The 24,285-nt window shown below is 38.2% G+C and overlaps 1 protein-coding gene across 4 annotated transcripts in view; it reads left to right on the forward strand.

Moving 5' to 3' along the window:
• The first annotated feature begins 565 nt into the window (after nt 1–565).
• CYFIP1 (cytoplasmic FMR1 interacting protein 1) overlaps nt 566–24,285 on the forward strand; it is a 59,614-nt gene continuing 35,894 nt past the window's right edge. Inside the window, exons 1-21 of one of the 4 annotated variants that reach the window (XM_009988119.2) lie at nt 566–682; nt 854–943; nt 2,328–2,405; nt 3,457–3,558; nt 4,810–4,991; nt 6,348–6,444; nt 6,601–6,729; nt 8,051–8,155; nt 8,333–8,424; nt 9,652–9,769; nt 10,493–10,615; nt 12,940–13,065; nt 13,326–13,492; nt 14,864–15,011; nt 16,899–17,052; nt 18,292–18,448; nt 19,041–19,137; nt 19,483–19,559; nt 19,653–19,761; nt 20,351–20,470; nt 22,191–22,390. In XM_009988119.2, the coding sequence (XP_009986421.1) occupies nt 566–682; nt 854–943; nt 2,328–2,405; nt 3,457–3,558; nt 4,810–4,991; nt 6,348–6,444; nt 6,601–6,729; nt 8,051–8,155; nt 8,333–8,424; nt 9,652–9,769; nt 10,493–10,615; nt 12,940–13,065; nt 13,326–13,492; nt 14,864–15,011; nt 16,899–17,052; nt 18,292–18,448; nt 19,041–19,137; nt 19,483–19,559; nt 19,653–19,761; nt 20,351–20,470; nt 22,191–22,390 (2,588 nt within the window). The remainder of the gene's footprint in view (nt 683–853; nt 944–2,327; nt 2,406–3,456; nt 3,559–4,809; nt 4,992–6,347; nt 6,445–6,600; nt 6,730–8,050; nt 8,156–8,332; nt 8,425–9,651; nt 9,770–10,492; nt 10,616–12,939; nt 13,066–13,325; nt 13,493–14,863; nt 15,012–16,898; nt 17,053–18,291; nt 18,449–19,040; nt 19,138–19,482; nt 19,560–19,652; nt 19,762–20,350; nt 20,471–22,190; nt 22,391–24,285) is intronic. The other 3 variants (XM_086619205.1, XM_009988120.2, XM_086619198.1) reach the window with 3 other exon arrangements.

Below are 24,285 nucleotides of genomic sequence, written 5' to 3' on the forward strand. Positions count from 1 at the left end.
GACTACTGGCACCTTTTGACAGCCAGGTCTCCTGAAGATGGGCTGGTAGTAGTATCTGTGCATGAAGGTTTGAAGACTCATTGGCTCAAAACTGAAACCTTACAGGAAAGTTTTATACTTGTGCTTGTTAAACTGTTTTTCTGTGTTTGTTGTAACTGAAGCAGACCACAGAATACTTTTCCTTCTAGTTTAACCAGAGAAGATTACATAGTAGTCTTCCTTTCTTTACTGTACATTAGAGGTCATCTTTTCCACTATTTTTTGTGTATTTCTGGTGCGCAGCCATAGGGGAAGAGAAACATTTCTCAACTTCTAGAAGTAAAGAGAAGGAAGTTAGTCCTAAAAGTCTTTTTTAAACTTGTATACTAAAACCAACTGAGTTTCAGTTTGACTGCTTCCCTTCCATTATGTTTGAAAGGAAACTGCACATCTCCCACAACATAAGTAGTTCTCTGCTCTTCATATCACTTATTTGTTTTCTGTGTATACAATAACATACAAGAAGTTATATGCATGTGTGTATACATATCTATATGCGTGTATGTATTTTTTAACCAGGTGCAAAATGACTGCTCAAGTAACACTGGAGGATGCCTTGTCCAATGTGGATCTCTTGGAAGAATTACCATTGCCGGATCAGCAACCATGTATCGAACCCCCACCATCATCTCTACTTTACCAGGTGTGTTGTCATTGTAGGAAAAAGGGTTTTTTCGTTTCCCATGCTGTTAAGAAAAAGAGTATGTGCTTTTCCAAAAGAAAAACCCAAACCAAAGTGTGTTTATATTTGCAATATATATAAAAATTATTTTCCCTACCAAGGATGAAATTCTGCATTTTGATTTCTCTGCAGCCAAACTTCAACACTAATTTTGAAGACAGAAATGCGTTTGTCACTGGCATTGCAAGATACATCGAGCAAGCTACAGTCCATTCTAGCATGGTAAGTAGATCTTCAGATGTATGCTTTTGCATTAACCTGGATTGAAAGGAGAGGAACATATATTCTTGCATTTCACTGTAAGAATTGTGGTCACAGAAAACCACAAACCAGATTACCTACAACACTTTCAGGAGGCAGCGAGGTGAAAAAGTGTGCGATTTTTCTTTTTTCATACATGTACTTCTTGATAACTTTAAAACAGTCTTTCTTCTTGATCAACCAATGTTGCTCAAAAGTTTCTTGCTTTCATTGGGCATTTTTTCAGTATTCTGAGGTGAGTTAGTTGTATTGGCAGGTGGCTGCTGTAACTTGAGTGAAAAATTACCTTCCATCCTCCCAAATTTCCACTACTTCTCTGCAGTTTAGTGGTGTTGAAGGGTTTTGGTTGGCTTCCTCACTGGAGTGGGTATGTTAGTGGTTTATTGGCATGCTTTTGTGTGAGGTATTCTGTGGTTTTTAACAGTTCCACAATATAAGCTAAGACTTACTACTAGTAACTCCATCTGTCTCTGCTGACAGTGTTGCTGTTTCGGGAAATAGAAGAACTTGCAGGCTGCAAACATTGGTCTGTACTGAACTTGTCGTCATTTCATGGCACTCTTGGAAAATGAGGAATAATGTCTTGTAATTCTAGAAGCCAGTTCACAAATGGTGGAACAGGCAGGTTAAGCACCTGATTGCAAGCTGTTGAAAACTATGAAATTTACACCAATCTACTCTTAAAATTATCTGGCAACTCCTTAACCTGTTTTGATTGTTTGGATGTTGTAGGCCCTGTCCTTTGACATGTAAAAGGACACTCATCCTTGACCATTCCACCTGCAGTACACCAGATTAAAAAGAAAAACAAACACCTCCTACTCCCCCCCCTTCAGATTAGCATTTTTATTATAGATCACAGTGTCTTTAGTTTTGGGAAAAAAAGGACAACACAAAAACCAATCTAATCTGGGGACATAATATTTTTTGTCACTAGGCAGACATAATTGCAGTTGTTGTTGATTAGTGATCTGGTAGGTGTTTGTTGGCTTACCTGGTATGACGATAATGTGAATTCTCTCAGAATTAGATTGGGTGCTAAAACAGATGACTGGGAGTAAATGAAATATTTTTTTAGCTGTTGGATCACAGCCAAGCTGGACATCAGTAACTAGTCAGCTCTAATACACGTAATATGTCAGCTGAGCCTGTAAATTATGGTAATGTTATTTTACATACATACAGTAAAATGTACCATTCAGGTTGCAATATATTTGTGATTGTACATAGACATTCTGATAAAAGAAATAGGTTTGTTTGGACAAAGTTTTGGAATTATGGAAGACAAGTGGATTGAACTCTTACGTATTACAATGCCTAATTATGCTGAGTGTCTTTCTTACAGAATGAAATGCTAGAAGAGGGTCAGGAATATGCAGTCATGTTATACACATGGAGAAGCTGCTCAAGAGCCATTCCTCAGGTAAAGGATGACAATTAAACTGTCACGCATCATGATCTTCTGTCTTGTTTTGGTGTGGAGTTGCACGGATATACCTTTATCAAGAAGCTATGAAATAGACTATTTTGAGTTCCGAATATGCAAGCTTTGCACATCATAGTGTCTTTTAGCACTTGTGGACCAGTTGGTCTCTCTTTTTTTACCTTTTTTAATGAGGGACCTATAGCAATAGTTCATGGGTTTTGTGTTAATCTTATTGGTTCGTGACTAGTATAGGGGTAATGTGCTCTAGAAGGAAAATCTTTGATTGTCAGATCTGTTTGAGGTAAAAATTTAATTAATTTCATTCAAGAGAATGGACCCTCCCAACTTAAGTTCAGAACAGATTTAACAGGTGGCATAGCATGTAATAATTACAATTCAGGTTAAACATTTAAGTTTCTAGACATCTTAGGTAGTAATTTTCTGAATGTCAGAGCTATGCCATGTTTTATTGATCTGTATACAAATTAAAACCCTGTGAATAGGTGAGAAGTCCATAGGCAGCCTCAGGTGTCTGGCAATGGTTGTACAGGGGCAAGGTGAGAAGAATACTAAGATGCATCACAAAACTGAACAAAATTATATCCATGAGTTGACACCTGCCTGCTTTATAAGGAGTTTGTAATGCAATTATTTTTGTGCTGAAATGCACGGAAGGCTTATCTTGTGGTTTAAATATTCAGAATGGAAATCAGGTAATCTGGTTTAATTTCTGATTTTGGCCCTATTTTAGTGCATGGCTTTCAGCAAGTGGCTTAATAATGTGGAAATAATATTGTCCTAACCATACAGAGATGTTTGAAAACTTAATTACTTGCTGTAAGGTAATATATAGAAAAAAAATCTTAGTTTTTTTTTTAACACATACAGTTAATCTTAGAAGACTACCATAAAATTACCTGGGTTTTATGCCTCAAGTTTATCTCTTTAGGATGATAATACATTTTCTCAGGTTGTCATTGGGGATCTTAGTTTCTGAGGCTTTATCAGGAAAAGTTCCAAGTGTAATGAAGTCTTTAATTGCTCTTAGGTCAAGTGCAACGAGCAGCCTAACAGAGTGGAAATTTATGAGAAAACTGTGGAAGTTCTGGAGCCAGAAGTCACAAAACTGATGAATTTTATGTATTTTCAGGTAAAAGGAATGGAAACAAAATTTTAACAGTAGGCTTGTACTTTTTTATATTCCTGTTTTGCGTGCTTGATATTGTGTGCTCAGATACTGAACCTAGTCATTATACTTTGAAAAAACCCCACCCCGTATTGTTTCTCAGAAGGGCAGAATTTCTAATGCCTTCTTCAAAACTTAAGGCAATTTCCATTAAGACTTTCAGCACAAAATCAAGGGTAATAGCATATAGGCCCTACGTAACACATGGGGACTGTTCTGGCACTTTAGGAAGAAAGGAACCAGAAATATAATATGTTTCACATGTACACATAAAAGCATCTCAGCACAGAAACCATTTATTAGAGGGTGTTGAATCTGCAAGTCTGGGTACCAGAGCAGCAGGTGCAACTTTGCTACGGAAATTCGTAACTAAAGCAAGCTATCCCAGTTGTTGTGACCTGCCAGCCACCCGAGCTACATGGGTGCTGGAGAAGAGCAGTCTGTCTTGCTTTCTCCTCCCGTGCTGGCAGCTGGCCACTTGTTTCAATGGACTGAGGATGTTTCCAGGCGTTATTCAGAGGGAGCCAAAGCAGCTAAAGCCTGCAAGCCCCAGAGCATGCAGGAAGAGGAGACTGAATGAAATGTAGTTTTTCCTGTCATCTTCCCCTACTGGCGGATCTTACTGGCTACGATCTCCTTTTGTTCAAGGAGATTAGTGCTCTAAACTCAGAACAGATTCCTCTTTACATTGGAAGTTTCTGCCTCTTTTTGTACTTGTAGCCTCCATCTCACACGGCCCTGATGTGCGCTTAGGAACAAGCCCTCAAATAAACCTGTGGCAGAACGGCTTTGCGAGTTGGCATGTGCTGCTATTAATCAGCGCTGTGCGTTTTTTTGTTTTGTTTTGTTTTAAGAGAATACACCTATGATCTGCCTTTTAATGCATATACACTTTCTCACTAAAGAAGATGAAATCACTTCTTTCAAAGGGATTTTAAACTTTTATGGCTTTAATCTTCAAAGAGGAACCTTGCTCCTTGTGCCTGGCAAGCCCCGTGGCAAAAACCACTGGTGACGCTTGTAGCACACAGCAAGTACACAGAGGAGGAGCTGGAGAGTCTCTGCTGATGCCTTGTTAGCCTTGTGTGCTTTAAATGTTTTTTATGCTTCAGTAGTGCTTTTTATTGGACCAGCTTCAGTTGTGTGATGAAGCTTTTTTCCTGGAAACATCATGGCTTGTACTCTGTTTCCCCCCTGCCCCCCCCCCCCCATTAGAGAAACGCAATTGAACGGTTTTGTGGGGAGGTGAGACGCTTGTGCCATGCAGAGAGAAGGAAGGACTTTGTGTCTGAAGCATATCTGATCACGCTGGGCAAATTCATCAACATGTTTGCGGTATTGGATGAGCTGAAAAATATGAAGTGCAGCGTGAAGAACGACCATTCAGCCTACAAGCGGTAAGTGGCAAGGAGCAGCAGCACCCGAGTTCCTGCTGCCGGGATACGGGCCTCCCACGGGATGGCAGCAGCTGCTCTGTTTCTGATGGCTTTCTCTTCAAAAGTAGCCCCTTCCCGTGTGGGACAGGTTACCTTGAAACTAGGGATGCATTGGTTGAAGTCAGGCAGTTGAGTAAATCTATTTTTTTTTGTGCTGTTTTTCCGGCTGCAAAATGTTCTTCTGACTTTTAGCGCTTGGCTATCTAATGCTTCTGACTTGGTGTGTGCTGAATGCAATGAATATAATTTGCTCAGTAAAGCTTTTTTTTTAAGTTTGAGAGGAAACTGGCTTTCTGGTCGCTTGTGCTACTCCTGGTTTTGGCAACTGCTTTTGACATTTGTAGCTGAGAGTTGTTATGGTTGTTCTTAAGACATTTCAGCTTTGCCGTTGGAGGGGATGGTGACTGCGAGTGTTGCAGAGGGTATGATATCAGTGGCTGAGTTTTGTAGTCAAGTTTCCAGATGGTATTTGGTAGCTTTTGTTGAACACGGTGGTCAGAGCAGCTGGGAAGGTGGTCTTTATGCCAGTTCTAGCATCTGTGGTCTTGCATGAAGAAAACTGTTCAGGCAATGACTAGCCCATTTTATCCATCTCACTTCTGCTTACATGAGGTTTAATTTTTACCTCTACCAGTAGTTGCCTTTTGTAGTTGTTGTTGTGCCTGGAGACCTCTTAACCTTATTTGGTTTGCCCCTTTGTTTCTTTAGAGGTGTGTTTCTAGAGGACATACTCTCTTTTCTGGAAGGCTGACTTTTCCTGGGTTGTCGCGTGGCTTGGATCTGTAGAGCCATTGCTGTCCCCATCAGTTGAGAGATATACCCAATGGTTTTCAGTTTGGGTTGGATAGGGTCTTTTAACTAGGGTGCAGCGGGGGATTTAGGATTGGAAAACAGTTCATTTGAGATAAAGTAAGTCCGTATCTCCCTTATAGGGAACTTTCACCTTTTTTTCCAGCACATTTCTTAAAAAAGCTTCCCTTCATCTTTATGAAACAGGCTCCTACATAGCTTTGTCGAGTCCATAGACTGTGTTTGGATAACTCACTTTTATAAAGCTGTGGCAAAAAAGTACTGGCCATGCCTGCCAATTTCTCTTTCTGCTTGATTCAGGAATTTGGAGGTGGGAGATGCACTGAGGTTGACAAGCCCATACAAGCAGTAAATGATATGCCGTTTTACTGACACTTAAAGATCTTGTGACACCTTACAGTTTCCCTGGTGGATTTGGTGACAAGTGTGTTTCTTTTGAGAGGGGACAGATTTGTTTACAAGCAGTCCTGCTGAAGGGAAGTACTGGTTTTTCTTCTGTTTTCAAAGAGCTGCTCAGTTCCTGCGGAAAATGGCAGATCCTCAGTCCATTCAAGAATCCCAGAACCTCTCCATGTTCCTTGCCAACCACAACAAGATAACACAGGTAAGCTTTAATTGTCTTTTTGCAAAGTACTTAATGATTTACAAAACTCTTAAAATAAAACTCTTCCAGTTTGGTAGTAACTGTTGATCCCCAGGGAGTATAACTAGTTGACTAATATCCTTTTCTTCTTCTTTTTTTTTTTTTTTTTTCCCCCAGTCTTTACAGCAGCAGTTGGAGGTGATCCTTGGCTATGAAGAGCTGCTTGCAGATATTGTGAATTTGTGTGTGGACTACTATGAAAACAAAATGTATCTAACGCCCAGTGAGAAACACATGCTTTTGAAAGTAGGTTTGGTTTTGGTACAAAATTAAAAAAGAACGATTGAGGCAGGACATAGATGTTTGAATTCCTATTTGTTTGATGGTTTTGATTTTTTTTTGGTGGGTTTCGTTTTGTATGTTTGTTTTAAAATGGAACCAAATTAACCAAATAACTCAAATGATTCCTTTTTCTTTTTTCCCCCTTTCCATTGTCTTTTTATTTTATTACATGCTAAATCTATTTAGAAAGTTTCTAGTCCATTTTTGTTTTTTGTAAATTGAAGTTGACCTAGTTGAATTGCAGCCGTGTTAGGAAACCAATTCCATGGAATTGTGTTTCTATAAAGTATAATGACAACAGAAAGGAACTACTATGTTTTATTTTTAGATATGTGGCAAGTTTGTATAAAAGGCTTTTGGAGGTACCAAAGTGGTTTTGGTGTATCATAGATTTCAGGGAAAAAGCAACTTAAAATTAGGATTAGTAAGTAGATAAGTTTAGTTAGCTGGAATATACACATGTAATAAGAGGGTGCTGGCCAACATGAAGTGTGGTTGATATTTTCAGTTGCATGTCTTGCAGTGGGACTAAAAGGTAGAGAGTAAGAATTGAAAATTTGCCTCATAACAAATATTTTGAATCCCTTTAGTGTTTAACTTCTGAAGAGCTCTGTTTATTACGACCAAACTGAAGCATCATGAAACAATACGTGAACTCTAGAACACTGTGTTTTGTCTTCAGGGATGTGGAATGTGTCTTTCATGTTTAGGCCTTTCATTTGGTAAATGCATGCTTAGAACACATTAAGTTACTGATGCTCAGCTCTTGAATTATAACTTCAGCTTAATAAATAGCTTGGGTAAAATGTAATTAGAAAATTTTTTTGATGCTTCTGAGCTCTTTAGTGCATAATTCAGAGATGTGCTGAAAGCCATAAAAAGCAATAGCTCAGAGATACTAGATCTAAACTTCTGTTACTGATCATTCTGCACATACGAAATGGTAATAAAATGGAAGAGGAAAAAAAACCTGTCTAACAATAGCCAGACTCTATTTCAGTGATGTTTTTTTGTGTGCTAAACCTTTATACAAACAAGTAGCATCTTTTAAAGATAACTAATCAGGCTAATGTTAATGTAAAGACTACTAATATACGTGTAATAAAAGAATACTACAGAAACGTGCGTGTCTTAAAATGTGTTCTCTTTGAAGGAGGGTGGGTGTTTCAGGGCTGCGTTTTTACAGTATTACTTTTTGTTAACAAAACGAAGACTGGTCTTACTGCAGTGGGTTTTTACCTCTGAAGTCCTTTTGCGGAGAGGATTGTTTTTTTTTCTTTTTCAGGTTATGGGCTTTGGATTGTACCTGATGGATGGAAGTGTCAGTAACATCTATAAGCTGGATGCAAAGAAAAGGATAAATTTAGCCAAGATAGACAAGTTTTTTAAGGTTAGTTGAAAGAGGTGTTTCTTAATATGTGATTTTAAAGGTAATTCTCCTTGCGTTTTAAATATAATTAAATAGTGTAAAGATCACTTTGGACTTTCATATGAGTAAATAATGGCTTCCTTTCACTAAGATTTGTGTTTAATAATTTATTTAATCTGATTTATTCCCTATGTGCAGCAGTTGCAGGTTGTCCCTCTGTTTGGTGACATGCAGATTGAACTTGCAAGATACATTAAGACCAGCGCCCATTATGAGGAAAATAAATCCAGGTAAGGGGGAGAAGGAGACAAACAGAGGAGTGTCTGAGATGGGGAAATTCAGACACTTGGAGTGTATTTTCAAATGCACCTGTCAGTCTCTAAGTCTGTGGTAATTACTTTAACAGGATTTTCACCTTGGTGTAGTTTTTGATGTATTTTACTGTTAATGTTCTTCATGTAATAAATGCAACTAGAGAAATAGGTTGTTTAAAGACCTTTCTATGCTGCTGAGCTCATTCTTGCATCTGTGACATTTCTTATCACCTGGGTTGAAGGAAATGAATTTTATCTTATACTAATTTCGTTTTTATTTTTTTTCTTTAAATATGAAACTTTCTTTAAAAGAAATGAAGGAACTAAGCAAGGTGAGCCGTAGTAGTGCATGGGTAAATAGGCATGTGTATATTGTATATAGAGCAGCAACTTAGCTTGTCTCCTCCCTCTTTTTTTTTTGGCTAGGTGTGCAGCACAGCAAAATGGCTGAAAAATGTAGCCAATTTTTACATAAATGGTTCCATGGCTTATGGTTATTGCGTTGTTTTAGTGAACGTTTCTGTGCTCTTCCAAGACCTTCCCTCCATGCAGTTACATGAATTTGGAAAGTAGTGCTTTGCATTTTAATTCCTGCAGAAAAAACACATAACCTGCATGTAATTGCTGAGAGAAAATCAACAGCAGTGGGCCTACTGAGCTACTAAAAACATGAGGATACTTAACGTGACATTCTTGGTAGCATGTCTTTTGTGTCCCCCTTAATAACATGTTAATAGTATTTAATAATGCCTTTTTTTTAATAGTTGGGAGCATACTGTAAGCTCTTCGTAGCTAAACAAGAATAACAAAAAACAATCTGAAGGTAGCTAGATGTATCTTACCGCCTTTACCTATACTGCCCTGCCTTTCAATGCTTTTCTGTCCTGTCCCTACGTGTATGCTCCTGAAGAGAGATGCTGGTTTGTATTTCAGAGCAGTAGCCTTTAAAAAAATACAGAAAAGAAAAAAGTCTTTTTTTTAAGACTTGGAAGAAGTGCTGTTTGAACTCAGAAGGACAATCCATTGCTAATGGATTGTGCAGAGTCAGAGGTAGAAGCATGAGGAGAGGAAAGGCCTCAAGTAGAGGAGAAGGAAGGCTTTTTTTTTTAAGTCATAATGTTGTGGTTCTTACTTTGCAGTGTCAGTTGTACTGTTTATTGCCTAAACTGATTTAGGTGGTTTTTTTTTTGTTGTCTGAAACAGATGGACATGCACGTCTTCCAGCAGCAGTCCCCAGTACAATATATGTGAGCAGATGATCCAAATCAGAGAAGACCATATGCGTTTCATATCAGAACTGGCTCGTTACAGCAACAGTGAGGTGTGTGGGATTAGAGCTGTTCGTGCAAATTTCACATCACTGATTAACAGTTTTTGTTAAATATCTGAAGAGCAGATAAACCTCAGCCTAGGTAAATGACAAAGCTTGATCACCTGAATCAAGAAAAGTTGGCTGCAGGGCTGATACTCAGTCTCTGCATGATATTTACACTATTTAAATTTAGAATAATAATGATACATCATACAAACTGCAGTATTCTTCTGCTTATATCTATCTATCTATTCTGTGATATATATCCTAGAACTTTTGGCATGTCTCTTTTCGAATAGGTTGTCTAGCCCTTACTCCAAATGGGTGCTTATAGCAGTTTAAATGAAATTAAAAGTTAAGAGATTAGCTACAAAAAAAAAGACATGCACATGTATACACACATGTATACCTATATAGAACCTGTAACACACACACACACACATATATATATATATGTATATATATATAAAATTAGTGTCTTGAATTAATCTGCAAAAATATTTTGGTGATTAGAGATACCAGTGGTTTCCATCACTTGACCTAAATCTGTGAAGTTTAGCTATGTAAATCTCTAGAAGATAAAGCTGATATTAATGCAGGTGTTAGTACATGATGCTGTTTTAATGCTTAAAAGAAATCTACGTAGAATTTGGCTATGGATGCTGGATACAACGTGTTCTGATGTGGGTTTGGTTGGAGGTTTTTTTTGGTTTTTGTTTAATGGTGTTCTAGGTGGTGACTGGATCTGGACGACAGGAAGCTCAAAAAACAGATGCAGAGTATCGGAAGCTCTTTGATCTCTCTCTCCAAGGCTTGCAGCTTCTCTCCCAGTGGAGTGCACATGTCATGGAAGTGGTATGTTATCTGGGGAACGAAACCAGATGAAAAAGAAGTGGTTTGGTGAGGTTGGACAGGCTTTGCTTTAATTGAATGAAAAATCTGTGTTGTGTTTTGTTTCCTTAATTCCCCTCTTCCTCCTTCCTTCAGTCCTTTTCTCCTCCTGCTCCAAACCACATTCTCAGAGGAGGGCACATGAAGTCCTCAAAGACTAGGAGTAGTGTTGCTGCTTTGAAGATCCAGAGCCTGACAATCTCATACAGTAAATTCAACTTGTTATATTCAATGGATCGGTGATCACCTGTTAGCCTTGATCAGATGTTTTTATGTTGCTCTTGATACGTACGTTTTGTAGACTAAGACTTCATTGTTTTCCTCTAAAGGTTGTTTAAAATCATATTCTGTTGGAAATATCCATATCAACAGGCAGTCACACAGGAGGCGATAGAACAGCTTCAACTGGCTATGTTTAGACATCATCGCGTAGTAAATTGAAGCATGTAAAATCTTAGCCAAAGATTAATGGAACAAAAATTAATGGAAAGGCTCACATTGGCTTTAGATCAGGCTTTTAGTCAAAAGGAAAGTAAGTGTGAGGAAAGGAAAATTTAAGAGGAGATGAAGGAGGGGAAATAAAGAACCTGCGGAGTTGTTTCTCTATATTTTAGTAATTTATTTCAAAACAGGTGCCAGTTAAAAAAGTGACTGTGTTTTTTCCACTAAGAAACTGCATAAAGCAGAAATTGAAGAGGAGGATGCAGGAGTCTTTTTTACGCTGCAGATACTTAGTTAAAAGCTGTGTGTCTTACCTGCACCAAAGCATGTTCTAGTGAAGGTTGAAACAGATGACAAATTGTATGGGAGAAGCCAGATTTGCTCCTCCTCTGCCTCTCATGTCTGAGGGAGCATCAAGCCATTTGCACTGCATGAATCCAGTGTGATCACAGTGGGTATGGCTAGAGACCCAGTTTTCTTTCTCTTCTCTATTTTTAACTGCCTCTTTTAAAAGCCAGTAGATGAGTCATGCTTTTTCCTGTATTATCCTATTCCTATTTAAATCATTCAGGCCCTCTCTTCACAGTGACAGTCTTCCTATTTTATTATATCTCTGTAGAAATTGTATTTTATTACATTTCTGTGGCAAGTCTCTCATTCTTAGCTCTGTTTTTATCCTCCTAGTTCCAGAAAAAAAACTTTGAGAACCACAGCAGTTTTTTTTTTTGCCTATTATCACTGCTTTTCTTTATCTTTCTGATTTGTATGTATTCCCTTAAGTACTTCTCATGTAAATTCATGTTCACCTTCTCCTTGTCCTCCCACTGAGAATGTACTCTGATCTGGAGTATCCTACTTATTGACCTGTCTTCTGCATTCACTCACTATCCATGAACCTTGTTACGTGCATCGTGTTCAGATAAAAAAGTTCAGCATATGTTTGATATCCAATGTAATCCTGAATTTAATGTCCTCAAAATACTTCATCTTTGTTTAATAATTTCCCCAGTGTCCTCTTTGTAGCACTTATGTTGCAGGGTGTGGTGCTATTCTTTACCATAGGTAAATTGGTGCAAATATTAATCCATTATAGTAGGGAAATGTTTATTGCTCTGTAATCTAAGATTTATGCAAAGATAATATCAACCAGACCTTACTATTCACTGAACTCAAACTGTGAGAAAATTGTATTTTAATGCGACTAGGATTTTTCACTAGATGTACTGTGATGGATGGTAAATCAGCCTGACACTGCTCAGGAACGTTTTGAGCTGTGTTTGCTCTGACACAAATGCCAGTATTTAAGAGAAATGCATGCTGTGCTTATGATGTTGTCAAAGATAATACAGCTGTTTCCACACCTTTAAGCCCAGTAAACATAAAAAAACCCCAACCCCCCCCCCAAAAACAAACCCAAAAATGGTATCATTTTCCAGTTGTCTTTTGAATTCTAAATGTGACTATTTGGCCAAGTTGGAAGCTCCTCTTTTTGTGTGTGGGTATGATGGATGGGTTTTTGTTATGCTCTGAGGTCTCTCTATGTTTCTTGTGCTTAAAGTGGAGAAGAAACTTTTGCCTACACTAGTATTTGCTCAGTAAAAAATACCTTAAAGTGCATTACTTGCTGCATGTGAATTGCATTTTTTGAGCTAATACAGAATCGTTGGCTTTCAAGAAAATTTGTTAGACGAATTATTGTTTGGTATTTCCACTAGATAGTAGTTTCGGAATTTGTGCAGGTTTTGAGAATAGTACCAAATGTTATTTTTCAGATATTCTTGAAAACAATGTGTGCTTCTCAGGCCTTTTTTCTTTTTTTCCTCTGTCTTCTGCTGTGTGAACTGCAGTATTCATGGAAGCTGGTACACCCAACTGACAAATATTCTAATAAAGATTGTCCAGACAATGCAGAAGAGTATGAAAGAGCAACAAGATACAATTATACTAGTGAGGAGAAGTTTGCTTTGGTTGAGGTAAGATAAATCTTTTTTAACAGGCATTTTCCAAAGATTAATTCTATACAAAGGAGAACATTCTCTATAAGCATTATCTATAACAACTGCAAAAGACAGCATGCCCTGTGCTGACTCTGAAAGAGCATGTTGTCCTCTCTTCAATCTGTAGGAGGAGCACAGGAAAACTATCCTTTATCTTTTGGAACTTGTTAATTAAAAGGGCTTTTTGAACAATTGTACAAATAAAATAAGAAAAATATCAAAATATTTTTTTGCAGGTGATTGCCATGATCAAAGGTCTTCAGGTGCTGATGGGAAGGATGGAAAGTGTTTTCAATCATGCCATTCGCCATACCATTTATGCAGCTCTTCAGGACTTTGCCCAGGTCACACTTAGGGAGCCATTAAGACAAGCCATTAAAAAGAAAAAAAATGTCATTCAGAGGTAACATTCTTCTTTTCATCTCCTCCTGTACTTTAGACCTTACTAAATCTGGTGCAGTATTACACAGCTGTTAAAGCTTGCTTCCTAAGTCTGCTCCTCTACTAGTCTGGTATTCAAAGTTAGCTTGGTTGAGTATGTATTAGAAGTCTGAAGTCTGGAGTTAAAAATGAATGGCTGCCCATATGGCTAAGGTGAGAGTCTGGGCTGTCTTGAGCCACTGAGCACTACTTCAGGAAGTCTTGTTATACCTGTGGTTTATTTTTATTTTAAGGAAAAATAAGTACTGCAATAGTTGAAGAAAGACTCATATTTTTGTTTTGGAGAAAGGTGTTACTGTCCATCTTCCTTATGATTCCAGTGTTTCCTCTCCCCTTGTGTCTCATGTTTACATGCCACCCCATAGACTTATCTCTGCCCTCTTAGCATTCTGCCTTCTTTCTGAGCTTTTGCTGCTTTTGGCTTATTAGCCTTACATTTCTCTTCCGAGCGCTCTGTCTGCCCACAGTGATTGGTGGCATTTCCTGACCATATTTTTGGTCCCTAATTGTTTGCTTTTAATCTTGACTTGTTTACCATTTGTTTGCTCCCCCATTTCATTGCAAAGCTCTTAGAGGTGAAAGTCTTTGGGTAATTGGGCTATTGCTAAATGCTATGACTGCCACAAAAATACCGTTATAAGCTAAAAATAAACAAATTATTCCAAACTATCAAGTTTGCAGGGAGAGTCTTTTTGTCCCAGGGACTTTCATGAAATAAGGAAGTATTACTTTCACACCTGCTCAGATTTGTGAGGAGACGTTTGCTCGATTGTTCAGCACGGCACAGGATATGGCTGGCTGTGTTTCTGACAAGTATCTCAAGTCCAGTTCAGTATTTGGATTTAGAAGTATGAAACTCTTTGTATACAACTTCCAGCTGAATTCTGGAATTCTGCTGCTTCTTTTCATTGCAAGCCAGAATTGCCTCCCTTTAGTTTGGTGAATAATCTGCTTTTGGTTTGATTGAATAATCTGCTTTTTGTGGTTTTAAGAGAACCAAATGGCTCGATGTGCTTGCTAAGGACCCCAGAGGCGAATTCTTGATAAGTGACTCTTGTCTTTGGTAAACCAATTTCAGAGGTCAGCTTTCTTCTGATGGAGAAGAGCAGCTCTGGACTATCTTTTTTGGTAAACAGCATGGAGCGATTGTTTCGAGAATGTAGCATTCTTGAAGCTGTTGGTGAAATCATTTGTGGTTGTGCTGAATTACCCCGAGGTCCCGAATGCTGTTGCAAAGTTTCTGTGCCTATGGAAAAGTGCTGAAAAAATGTAAAATGTTCTCATTGATGTACTTGGATGTGTACCCGTCTGAAGTAGTGTGAATTGTGTTCAGTGTTTTGCAGGCCATCAGAAAGACAGTCTGTGACTGGGAAGCAGGTCACGAGCCGTTTAATGACCCAGCTCTAAGGGGAGAGAAAGACCCCAAAAGTGGTTTTGACATCAAAGTCCCAAGGCGTGCAGTAGGACCCTCCAGCACTCAGGTATTTTCCTGTCTGGTGGTTGTGATAGCTGTCAACAATTATTGCATGAAATGTTTTCTCTCTGGCCTAAACTCCTTAAAAATTGCAGGTTTGGTTTGGTTTTGTTTATTTTTAATGCTAAAAATCTATTCTGATTAAATTTATGTTTACAAAATTATGTATACTTAACCAAGATCCTCTGTCTGGGTTGCTGTCACTTTCTATTCTGATGAATAATTTTTCCAAGTGTTTAATCTCTTTAATTTGACTTCCTGGGAAGAAATATTTTCTCATTGAGCTCCAAACGTTTTTTTTAATAATATTTTTGAACTATTTGAATTATTTATTGACTGACTCCCATCTCTGGTATGACCAGTGTATTTTTTTTGTTGTTGTGGTTGTTAAACCCCATTATTCAATAGATGTCTATTTAGTTTTAAAGTATGTTTAAAATCACCTGTAAAATATGGGAGAGTATTTGACTTCTGACAAGATCCCTCTTACTGTTCAGTAATGAATGATAAAACTACTCCCTAAAATCTATTTAATTTGCTGCTGCTGCTAAAACAAGAGATATTTCAAGTATGTTTTCTGGGATAGTCGTTGAAATCCCATGCCTAGATGCTTACTGCTGGTTACTCCATATAATTCTCTTTTTTATTTTCTCTGTGAATTTGTATGGAGAGTCTATGGTCTGGTATTCATAGCTCATCTGAGAAAATGAGGTACTGAGCGCTTGGGGTGAAAAATTGAAGGCAACTGTGGTTTGTAAATAGATTATTTTAATTTGTGAGGACGAGAGCATGTATGGATAATAATCTTGGGTAATAAAAAGTTGCTTATTGTGCTAAGATGGGTTTAATACAGATTTTGCTTTGAGAATTGGAAAAAAATGGTTTGATTTCTGATTTTCTGAGTGGAAAAAAAAATAAATATCACCACCATTGTGCTTCTCCTGTGCTTGGTATGTTTAAGGGCTTTGTTTCACTGGCTTCAGCAGGCTGTTTAGAGTACATGGTTCTGTCTGTTTTTTCTGCTCTTGGGCTGGCACACTTGTCTGTCTCGTCTGACAGGAGGAAGTGTGGTCAAATATATCAATTTTTGGATAGGTTTTTCCCAGTTTCATGCAGTTATAAAATGGCTGTATATGAATTGGCAATACTTGGAAATCTTTGCAAAATCATTTGAGAAGCTAGTGGCACTCTGAGCATCCTCTGAAATGAATGGGAACTTTTCCCTTCACTTGAGGGAGCACCGGATTGCAGTGATTATTCTGAGCAAAGAAACCTTTCTGTATGCCCTCCTCTGCATGCCTACTGTGCTGCTTTTCATTTTTAACAAACTAACACGTTTTCTCTGCTTCTGTTTCCCCTTCCTTATTTACCCATGTGTTTTTATTAACGGATTCTCTCTCCCCTGCCTGCCCCTGTCTGTTGGTTTCTAGCTCTACATGGTTCGCACTATGACAGAGTCCTTAAACTCTGCTGAGCTGTTGAAGCAGCTCAAGGCTCTGGGATTGGAAAAGCTATTGCATGTGACACACAAGTTTCTGAGGCAGTCCTACATCTATCCGCCTCTTTTAAACTTTGGTGGTAAGACATTACTTATTACTTTTACTTTTGTGGTGATGTGAACTGTTCCACTGCAAATGGTCTGCTGCTAAGTGTCAGTGGAGGTCCCCTTGGCATGGGTAGGCATCTGTGCTGGTGTGTAGGCTAGCGTTGCATCTGTTCCTCTCGCCTGAAAGGCTTTTACTCACTGAAAACAGTGCCAGTTTTCAATTTGAAGTGGAGCAGTCGCTTACTGATAGTAATTCTCAGTGTTGCTCAACTAATGTACCATGTATATTTTCCTTCCCCCCCCCCCCCCCCCCTTTTTCCACCACAATTGTTTCCTTTAATGATACAGCTTTACATGGTGAGAACTATGTTAGAGTCCCTCATTGCTGACAAAAGTGGTTCCAAGAAAACCTTGAGAAGTAGCCTTGAGGGGCCCACCATATTGGACATAGAAAAATTCCATCGCGAGTCTTTCTTCTACACTCATTTGATAAATTTCAGTGGTAAGATATGTAGATGATCAGTGTCCAGCTTAGCATGTCCTAACACCTCTAACACGACCTGGAAAATGTTTCCGATTGCCTAAGCTAACTTACCTTTGGTTTATTTATCAAAAGCCTTGGTCTGTCCAAACGTTTTCTGAGACGTGATATTCAGTATTGTGGTGGGATTTTTGTTTTGACTTGTTACACATTTGTTTATAGTGCGTCAAATTTCATATTGTTACCTCCCTTTTCTATTTTTTTTTAATGTACTTATTTATATAAACAAGGGACAGATAAGCCTATGCACATTGAAATTTTGAAAAGGAAGTAGTTTTTGGGTTTGGGATTTTTTTGCAGTTTTTCATTTTAAGTACAGAGGAAACAAATTCTCTGTTGCGGTAAATTTGATGTCGTTTCACTACTCTTACTATTCAGTTAATTGTAATCGGAAACATGCTGTCCTAAAGTATTCACCTACTGACATTGAATGTATCTAGTCTTTGTCATCACCATGCTGTGTTGTCTTTCATTTTTGTTTTGCTACTGGACTCCTTTACCCTCAGTGAAGGGGGAGCCTGTTAATGTCAGTCGTAATGCTACTGGGGAACAGCACTGTAAAAGGTCTTCAGACGATCTTCATGTAAAGAGCTCCTTCCCATTTTGGTTCTCAAGCCTTCTGCAAAAGGAGGCTTGTGTCGAGTCTTTTCTGGAGCAGTGGGAAGTGCCCCTCTGTGTCCTTGACAGAGGCCTTAGAAACTTTTTGTTTTAATCCCTCCTTCATGTGTCTGTCTGTCATTTCCTGCCCATCTAATCAACAGGAACGTGTGGAGTGATTCAGTCCTCCAGAGGGAGAGATGGTACTGGTGGATCTGATACAATTTTGTCTCTTTCGCCTGCAGCTTCCCAAGTTCTGTGTTTAGCTTTCTCAGCCCCTAACTGAGAAATTAAACTAGAAATCCCCCTTTACTGGTGTACATAGTTTTTCTGTTTAACTGGTAGTCTGGTCCACTTCCACGCTTTTTTTTTTTTTTTTTTTTTTTGTAATAAGGCACCACATTGGGGGCAATGTGAAGTTCAGAACTCTTTGAAAAAGTCATGGGCTTTACATTTTGGATTTGATTTACCTATTTGGCCTATATATAGCTCTAGTGACTCCCACCTGCTTTTTTGTTTCACATTGCATTGTCAGAATCACAGTTGTTTTGTTCTTAATGTATTTCTATTAGAAGTGTAATCCTTCCTTATTTATTCTGAAAGAAACCCTGCAGCAATGCTGTGATCTGTCCCAGCTGTGGTTCAGGGAATTCTTCTTAGAGCTGACCATGGGCAGAAGAATCCAATTTCCCATTGAGATGTCCATGCCTTGGATTCTGACGGATCATATTTTGGAGACCAAAGAGGCATCAATGATGGAGTAAGACCTACTTGTGATCTTCAGTTGAATGATTATACTTAATGATTGTCACTCTGTATTATAATGCTGCTGCTTTAATTGGTTTTAACAAGCAGTCACTGAGAAGGTGTTCTAAACCTTCCTACACTTTTCCTCTTACGTTTGCTGATTTACACATTCTCAAAGTTTTCTTTTTGAAGTGAATAATTGAAATGAGAAACCTTTCATATAAGTATCAGTGCACCAGCCAACTATTTTGTTCCCTGAGTGAGTTCTCCTTACTCCTCAAAGATGTCAAATGTAATGCTTAGTGGTAATAGCATAGTTCCATTTTGATGGAAAGCTACATCTAGAAAAGAAGTTTCAGACTGCAAACTTATCTATACAGTTTCCTGAACTAACAAAAGGCTTTCTTAAAGGAGAAAGTGTAATTCTTTTTATATAAAACTCAAATCAAAACCATGATCCTGTTTGCATGAACCACACGTAGATTACAATATTGACTGACATAATTACAACATCTCGACTGCACCATCCTAAAGAATCATGATTTCTATAGACATATGACTTTTTTTTTTTGTTTTTTTTGTTTTTTATATTCTTTTTCATTCAGGTATGTTCTGTATTCTTTGGACCTTTATAATGACAGTGCTCATTATGCGCTTACTAAATTTAAGAAGCAGTTCCTGTATGATGAGATTGAGGCAGAGGTAAAGTAACCTTACTTACTGGAGAAGAATAGTCTGTACCTGAATGTGAAAATGATGCTAAACCTATTAGAAGACATTCATAACAGTTGGAGATGATAAACAGACTGAGAAGAAAGACCAGAAGATGGGTAACTTGTTGGGTGATATGTTGTGAGGAAACCTATAGACCTGTGCAAAACGCCTCACGTTAATGCTGAAGACTGAATGTTGTCTTCTTTTGTACTGGGATATTTGGATGCGTTAATGTTCTTAATTAGGTTTGATAAGCAGTGGGAGGTCTTGGATAAGCTCCCCTCTTTTAATTTTAAGTATCTCTAAATGCACTTTTTTTTTTTCCCCTCCAAGGTAAACCTATGTTTTGACCAATTTGTCTACAAGCTGGCAGACCAAATATTTGCGTACTACAAGGCAATGGCTGGCAGGTAGCTATTCCAGTAGTGAGAACTTTTATTCATGCATTTCTGCTCTGCTTTGCTGTCTAATGTACTTGAAGCGTTTTCTTCCTTTCTTAATAGCCTGCTTCTGGATAAACGATTACGTTCAGAATGCAAGAATCAGGGAGCAACCATTCAGTTGCTACAGTCCAACCGCTACGAGACACTGCTGAAACAGAGACATGTCCAAGTGAGTTAACTCATACTCTGTTGCATTCAAATTGTTTTTCAGTTTTCCAGTGGTGTTGATTTATATAGGTACATAAAACTCTTTCTGTGCTTTATGTCCTGTCATCTAAGTGGCACAATTGACATTTCAGAATCACTTTTTTTTTTTGTCATATGAAGGAGTAAATTAAGGAAAAAAGCTTGAAAGGTCCTGTTTTAATGCAAATGTCTGTTGCAGTTAAGGAGCCAAACAGGAATGTCACGTGTGGTAGCGTTGTCTTCCTAATAAGGTCTTTCACCAGTTTTCAACATCTTGTCAGCACCATGTCATGGAAGTTAAAATGCTGATATAAATACTTAGACGTAAATGCAACATGTGGTTTTACTTGTTTTTGTGAGAATTGGGATGTAAATTGTAATACTTAATTGTATTGTAAATTGTAATACTTATAAATTGTTAATGAATTTATAAATTTTATCCATCTGCTTTGTTTCTGTGTGTTTGGAAGGCAAGTTCACCATGTGAGAGTTAGTGGAGTCTCATAGTCCTTGTACAGCTTGTCTCATAATTTGGCTTTCAGTTCAAAACTTCATGGCATTTTTTTCTTTAGCTTCTTGGTAGGTCAATAGACCTGAACCGACTGATCACTCAGCGAATTTCAGCAGCCATGTACAGGTCAATGGAACTGGCAATTGGTCGATTTGAAAGTGAGGATTTGACTTCTATTGTGGTGAGTGTTGTGTTGCAGTTTTGCCAGAGCACTAACACTGCAGTTATAGAGTGCTAGTTCTTTATTATTATTACTATTATTACTACTACTACTATTATTATTATTATTATTAATAATAATAATAATAATAATTTGATTTTTTAGAGTATGTTTTATTTTTATTTGCGTTGAGATTGATAGACACCTCACACTTTTTTTTTTCCCCATTATAAATTTGTGTGTGTTTTTTAATGGCAGAAGCAAAAAAATTTTCTCAGGTTTTGCTAGATGTCCTCTAGGTATTCTCTCAGTGAATAGTTTCTCTCCTGAAGGGAGAAAAGGCTGAATGACCAACATGTAAACTTGTTTTATCCCAAACCTTAGTTAAATATATATAAAATGGGAAAAAATTTCAGCAGTCTTATCAGAAAAATAACAAAACTTTTCACTCTGATGTTTTGTTTTCATTTTTCTGTAAGCATGAAACTATATGATGCTATGATTGAAGTTTGTCTGGTTTACTAGGTCTAGATTGACAAAACCCCTTACCAGAGAAGCAGCATATTCTTGCAAAAGGCATTTTTTTTATGGTGTAGTTAGTCACCTGCAGCTACACCATAAATTATGCTGGCAAATCCGGTTGTATTGTAGTATATTGTGGACTTTAGTGATTCTGATATGCTATGATTTTTTCACCCCATACTTTAACCTCCATCTCTGTTTAAACAATGCTTTGGCCTGACCTGATGCAGTACTCAGGAGTATGCTGCTGTGCATGGGACTGTGCAAGTCTCAGTCCTGTTGAGACTGAGAGTCTTGCTCTTTCCTTGTCCATTAAAAAATAAGTATGCTGCAAGCAAGGGCACCTGTAGAGAAGGCATATACTAGGGGCTATGAGGAAACGAGGAAAATATGCGTTCTCGTGATTTAAATTTTTGTAAATGCCTGCTTTTGTTCATGCATATAGATAAATTGCAGACCAAAACAAAATAGCCCTGTGTCTGGTAGAATCAAAACCAGGCAGCTTGGTTTTGTAGCATGACAAAATAATAATATTTTTTTGTGTGGAGGAATGAGATCTGGCTCATGCCTGTAGAAGAAGAGCATCTGTGCAATATCGAGGTGTCTTTTTGAGTAAGTTTCCTCATTAAAATGGAAACAAACGAATTTAATTTCCAGACAGCATGAATTTGTCAAGTAAATATGCAGTCAACAAGAAAAATATCAGACGTGTTATATTCTGCTGGAATGAAAAAAAGTTAGAAGTTGTGCAAGAAAGTTTACCATTGGTCTTTCCGTAATAAGTTTTTACCTGTGAGATTTTGTCATGCAGTTAGCTACCTTGGTTTCATTTATTTCTTTACAGAAGATAAATACTGAGGCCATAGAGCCGTACAGGAGCCTGGCTCTTCAGGACTTGTCAGTGCTTGGTGTTAGAGCCTTTGAATTACTTAAATGTAGTTTTTCTTTGTTATGTGCAGGGTGTTCTTAGTAGCTAAGTGAACAGAAACTGTCTATGTGTTTCTCAGGTCATAGGTTCTCTCTCTTCAGTTACAAAGTAGCAGGGCTAAGGGCTCCATCATTCTCTTTTTTTAATTTTTTTTCTTCCTTTTTTTTTTCCTTTTTTTTTTTACATTGCAAAATAATTTCTACTGAAAACTACTTGGTTTCCTTAGTAAGACCCGATACTTATAGTTTAACTAATAAATTTCTCCACTTCCTTTCCTCTTGTTTTTTGTAGGAGCTGGATGGCTTGATAGAGGTAAACAAAATGACTCACAAGCTTCTGAGTAGGTATATGACCTTGGACAGCTTTGATGCCATGTTCAGAGAAGCCAATCACAATGTGTCAGCCCCTTACGGAAGAATCACTCTTCATGTCTTTTGGGAACTCAATTATGATTTTCTTCCAAACTACTGCTACAATGGATCCACTAACAGGTTAGCACGGCAGCCTTTTGTTTGCAGCAGTTCTACCACCCTCCTGGAACTTCTTTCCTAGCAAATGCTGACAACTTCATCTCCATTCATTTAGTGTGTTTTCCACTTCTAATGCTTTACTGAAATGAAGCAGCATGAGTCATTTTACTAAGTACTTGTCAAATGTATGAAAGCCTGTTATTTGTCCACAATAGAAGACAAATGGAACCGCAGCATTGAAATTCTGACATTTTAGTGACTTAGCTATGATACGCTGAAAAAACAAAGCGTGTCCAAAAATACCGCAAAGTGCGTATCAGGAAGATATTTTGGTAAACAGGATCTTCAGCTGTGAGATGATGGGAATAAAATTCTGTTCCTGATTCTGCATTAATGTGAAGAAAAGGGTTGTTTACTGGATAAGGGGAGAGTTCAGTGTTCACTGCAACTACAGTCGCAGCCTTTAAGGAGAGCGAGTAATGGAAATTGAAAGAGAAGGGTAGGATGGAAAGTCTGAATGAGTGAAAGACGCAGCGCTTGGGACTTTCCATTTCTAGGCTACCTACTTGTGTGCTCTTTTTAGGATTTGTGTTGCGTTTAGCCTTTACTCAGGTTTTGGTTAAAGCACTGTGAAGTGTCAGTAAAGTGATACTGAACATTGAGCTGTAGGAAGAGGAGGAAGCCTGTTCTCATCTTTCAGTATCTCCTTGGAGAGCTTTCCCTGTCTGACATGTTCCATGATGGTTATGTTGCATTTTAGATCCAAGATTCTGTCTGGGGGAAAAGAAAAAGAAAAAATGTTTTTCGTGTTTAAGTTTTAGCCAAGAAACTTCTGCTACATTAATCTGTCTGCACAGGAGAGTTGAATGTATTTCTGAGGAAACTACTGTACGGTTGGTGCATCTGGAGATCAGCATCAGAATATTCAGTGTGATGTATTAAGAATCATGGAAGCATAATATTAAAAGAAAATCTTGATGAAATGCTTATCCTTCACCTGTCAGCTTTAATGAAAGACATTCAATAGCTCCTGTAACAGTTCGATCTGTGTTCATCCTGACTATAAGGACTCCTGTACTGCAGACCACAGTACTTGGGAAGTGAGTGTGGAATGCCAAAGGACACTATCAGGAACCTGTAGAACTGTTGCTTGTCTGTGTAAAAACCCGTCCTGGTTTCAACTGGGACAGAGTTAGTCCTTTTTAGCAGCTAGAAGAGCTCTGTGTTTTGGTTTTAGTCTGGGATTCATTATGAGAAGAACGTTGATGGCGCACTGATGTTTATAGTTGGCACTGAGGTCTCAAAGACTTTTTGTCTTCCCATGTTTTGCCAGTGTGCAGGAGCACGACAGTCTTGGGGGGAGCATGGCCGGGACAAAGGGACCACAACTCCCCTTGTGATCTGAACTTAAATTTAGGATTGAGGGCCAAACTGGCCAATGGAGTATTGCATATCATGCAGCGTTATGCCCAGTATAAAAATGAGGGTTAACTGGAAAGGACTTTTTGCTCTCCCAGGGCTCTCACTCTTGGACTGTCAGAGTGCACTCTATCTCTTGCTCTCTTTTTGGGCCTCTCGCTCATCCGGGATTGTGGTGTTGGGACTTACCTGTTTTGGGATCGTTAGTCCGGGATGGGACGGGTTGGGTCTTGGTCACCAGATGGTGAGCAATTACATTGCGCATCACTTGGTTGTATATATTATTATAATTATGCATATACATATTCATATATTAGTAGTAGTATTAAATTGTTCTTGTCTCAACTCACAAGTCTCTTTCCCTTTTTCCTCTTTAATTCTTTTTTCCATCCGCTGGGGATGGGGGACAGTGAGCAGGCGGCTGTGTGGTGTTTAGTTGCCGGTCTAAACCACAACAAAACTGTATGCACGAATTGAGTTAGGCTGATCCTCAAGCT

The sequence above is a fragment of the Tauraco erythrolophus genome, chromosome 1 (genome assembly GCF_009769465.1).
Source record: "Tauraco erythrolophus isolate bTauEry1 chromosome 1, bTauEry1.pri, whole genome shotgun sequence".
Lineage (NCBI taxonomy): Eukaryota > Metazoa > Chordata > Aves > Musophagiformes > Musophagidae > Tauraco > Tauraco erythrolophus.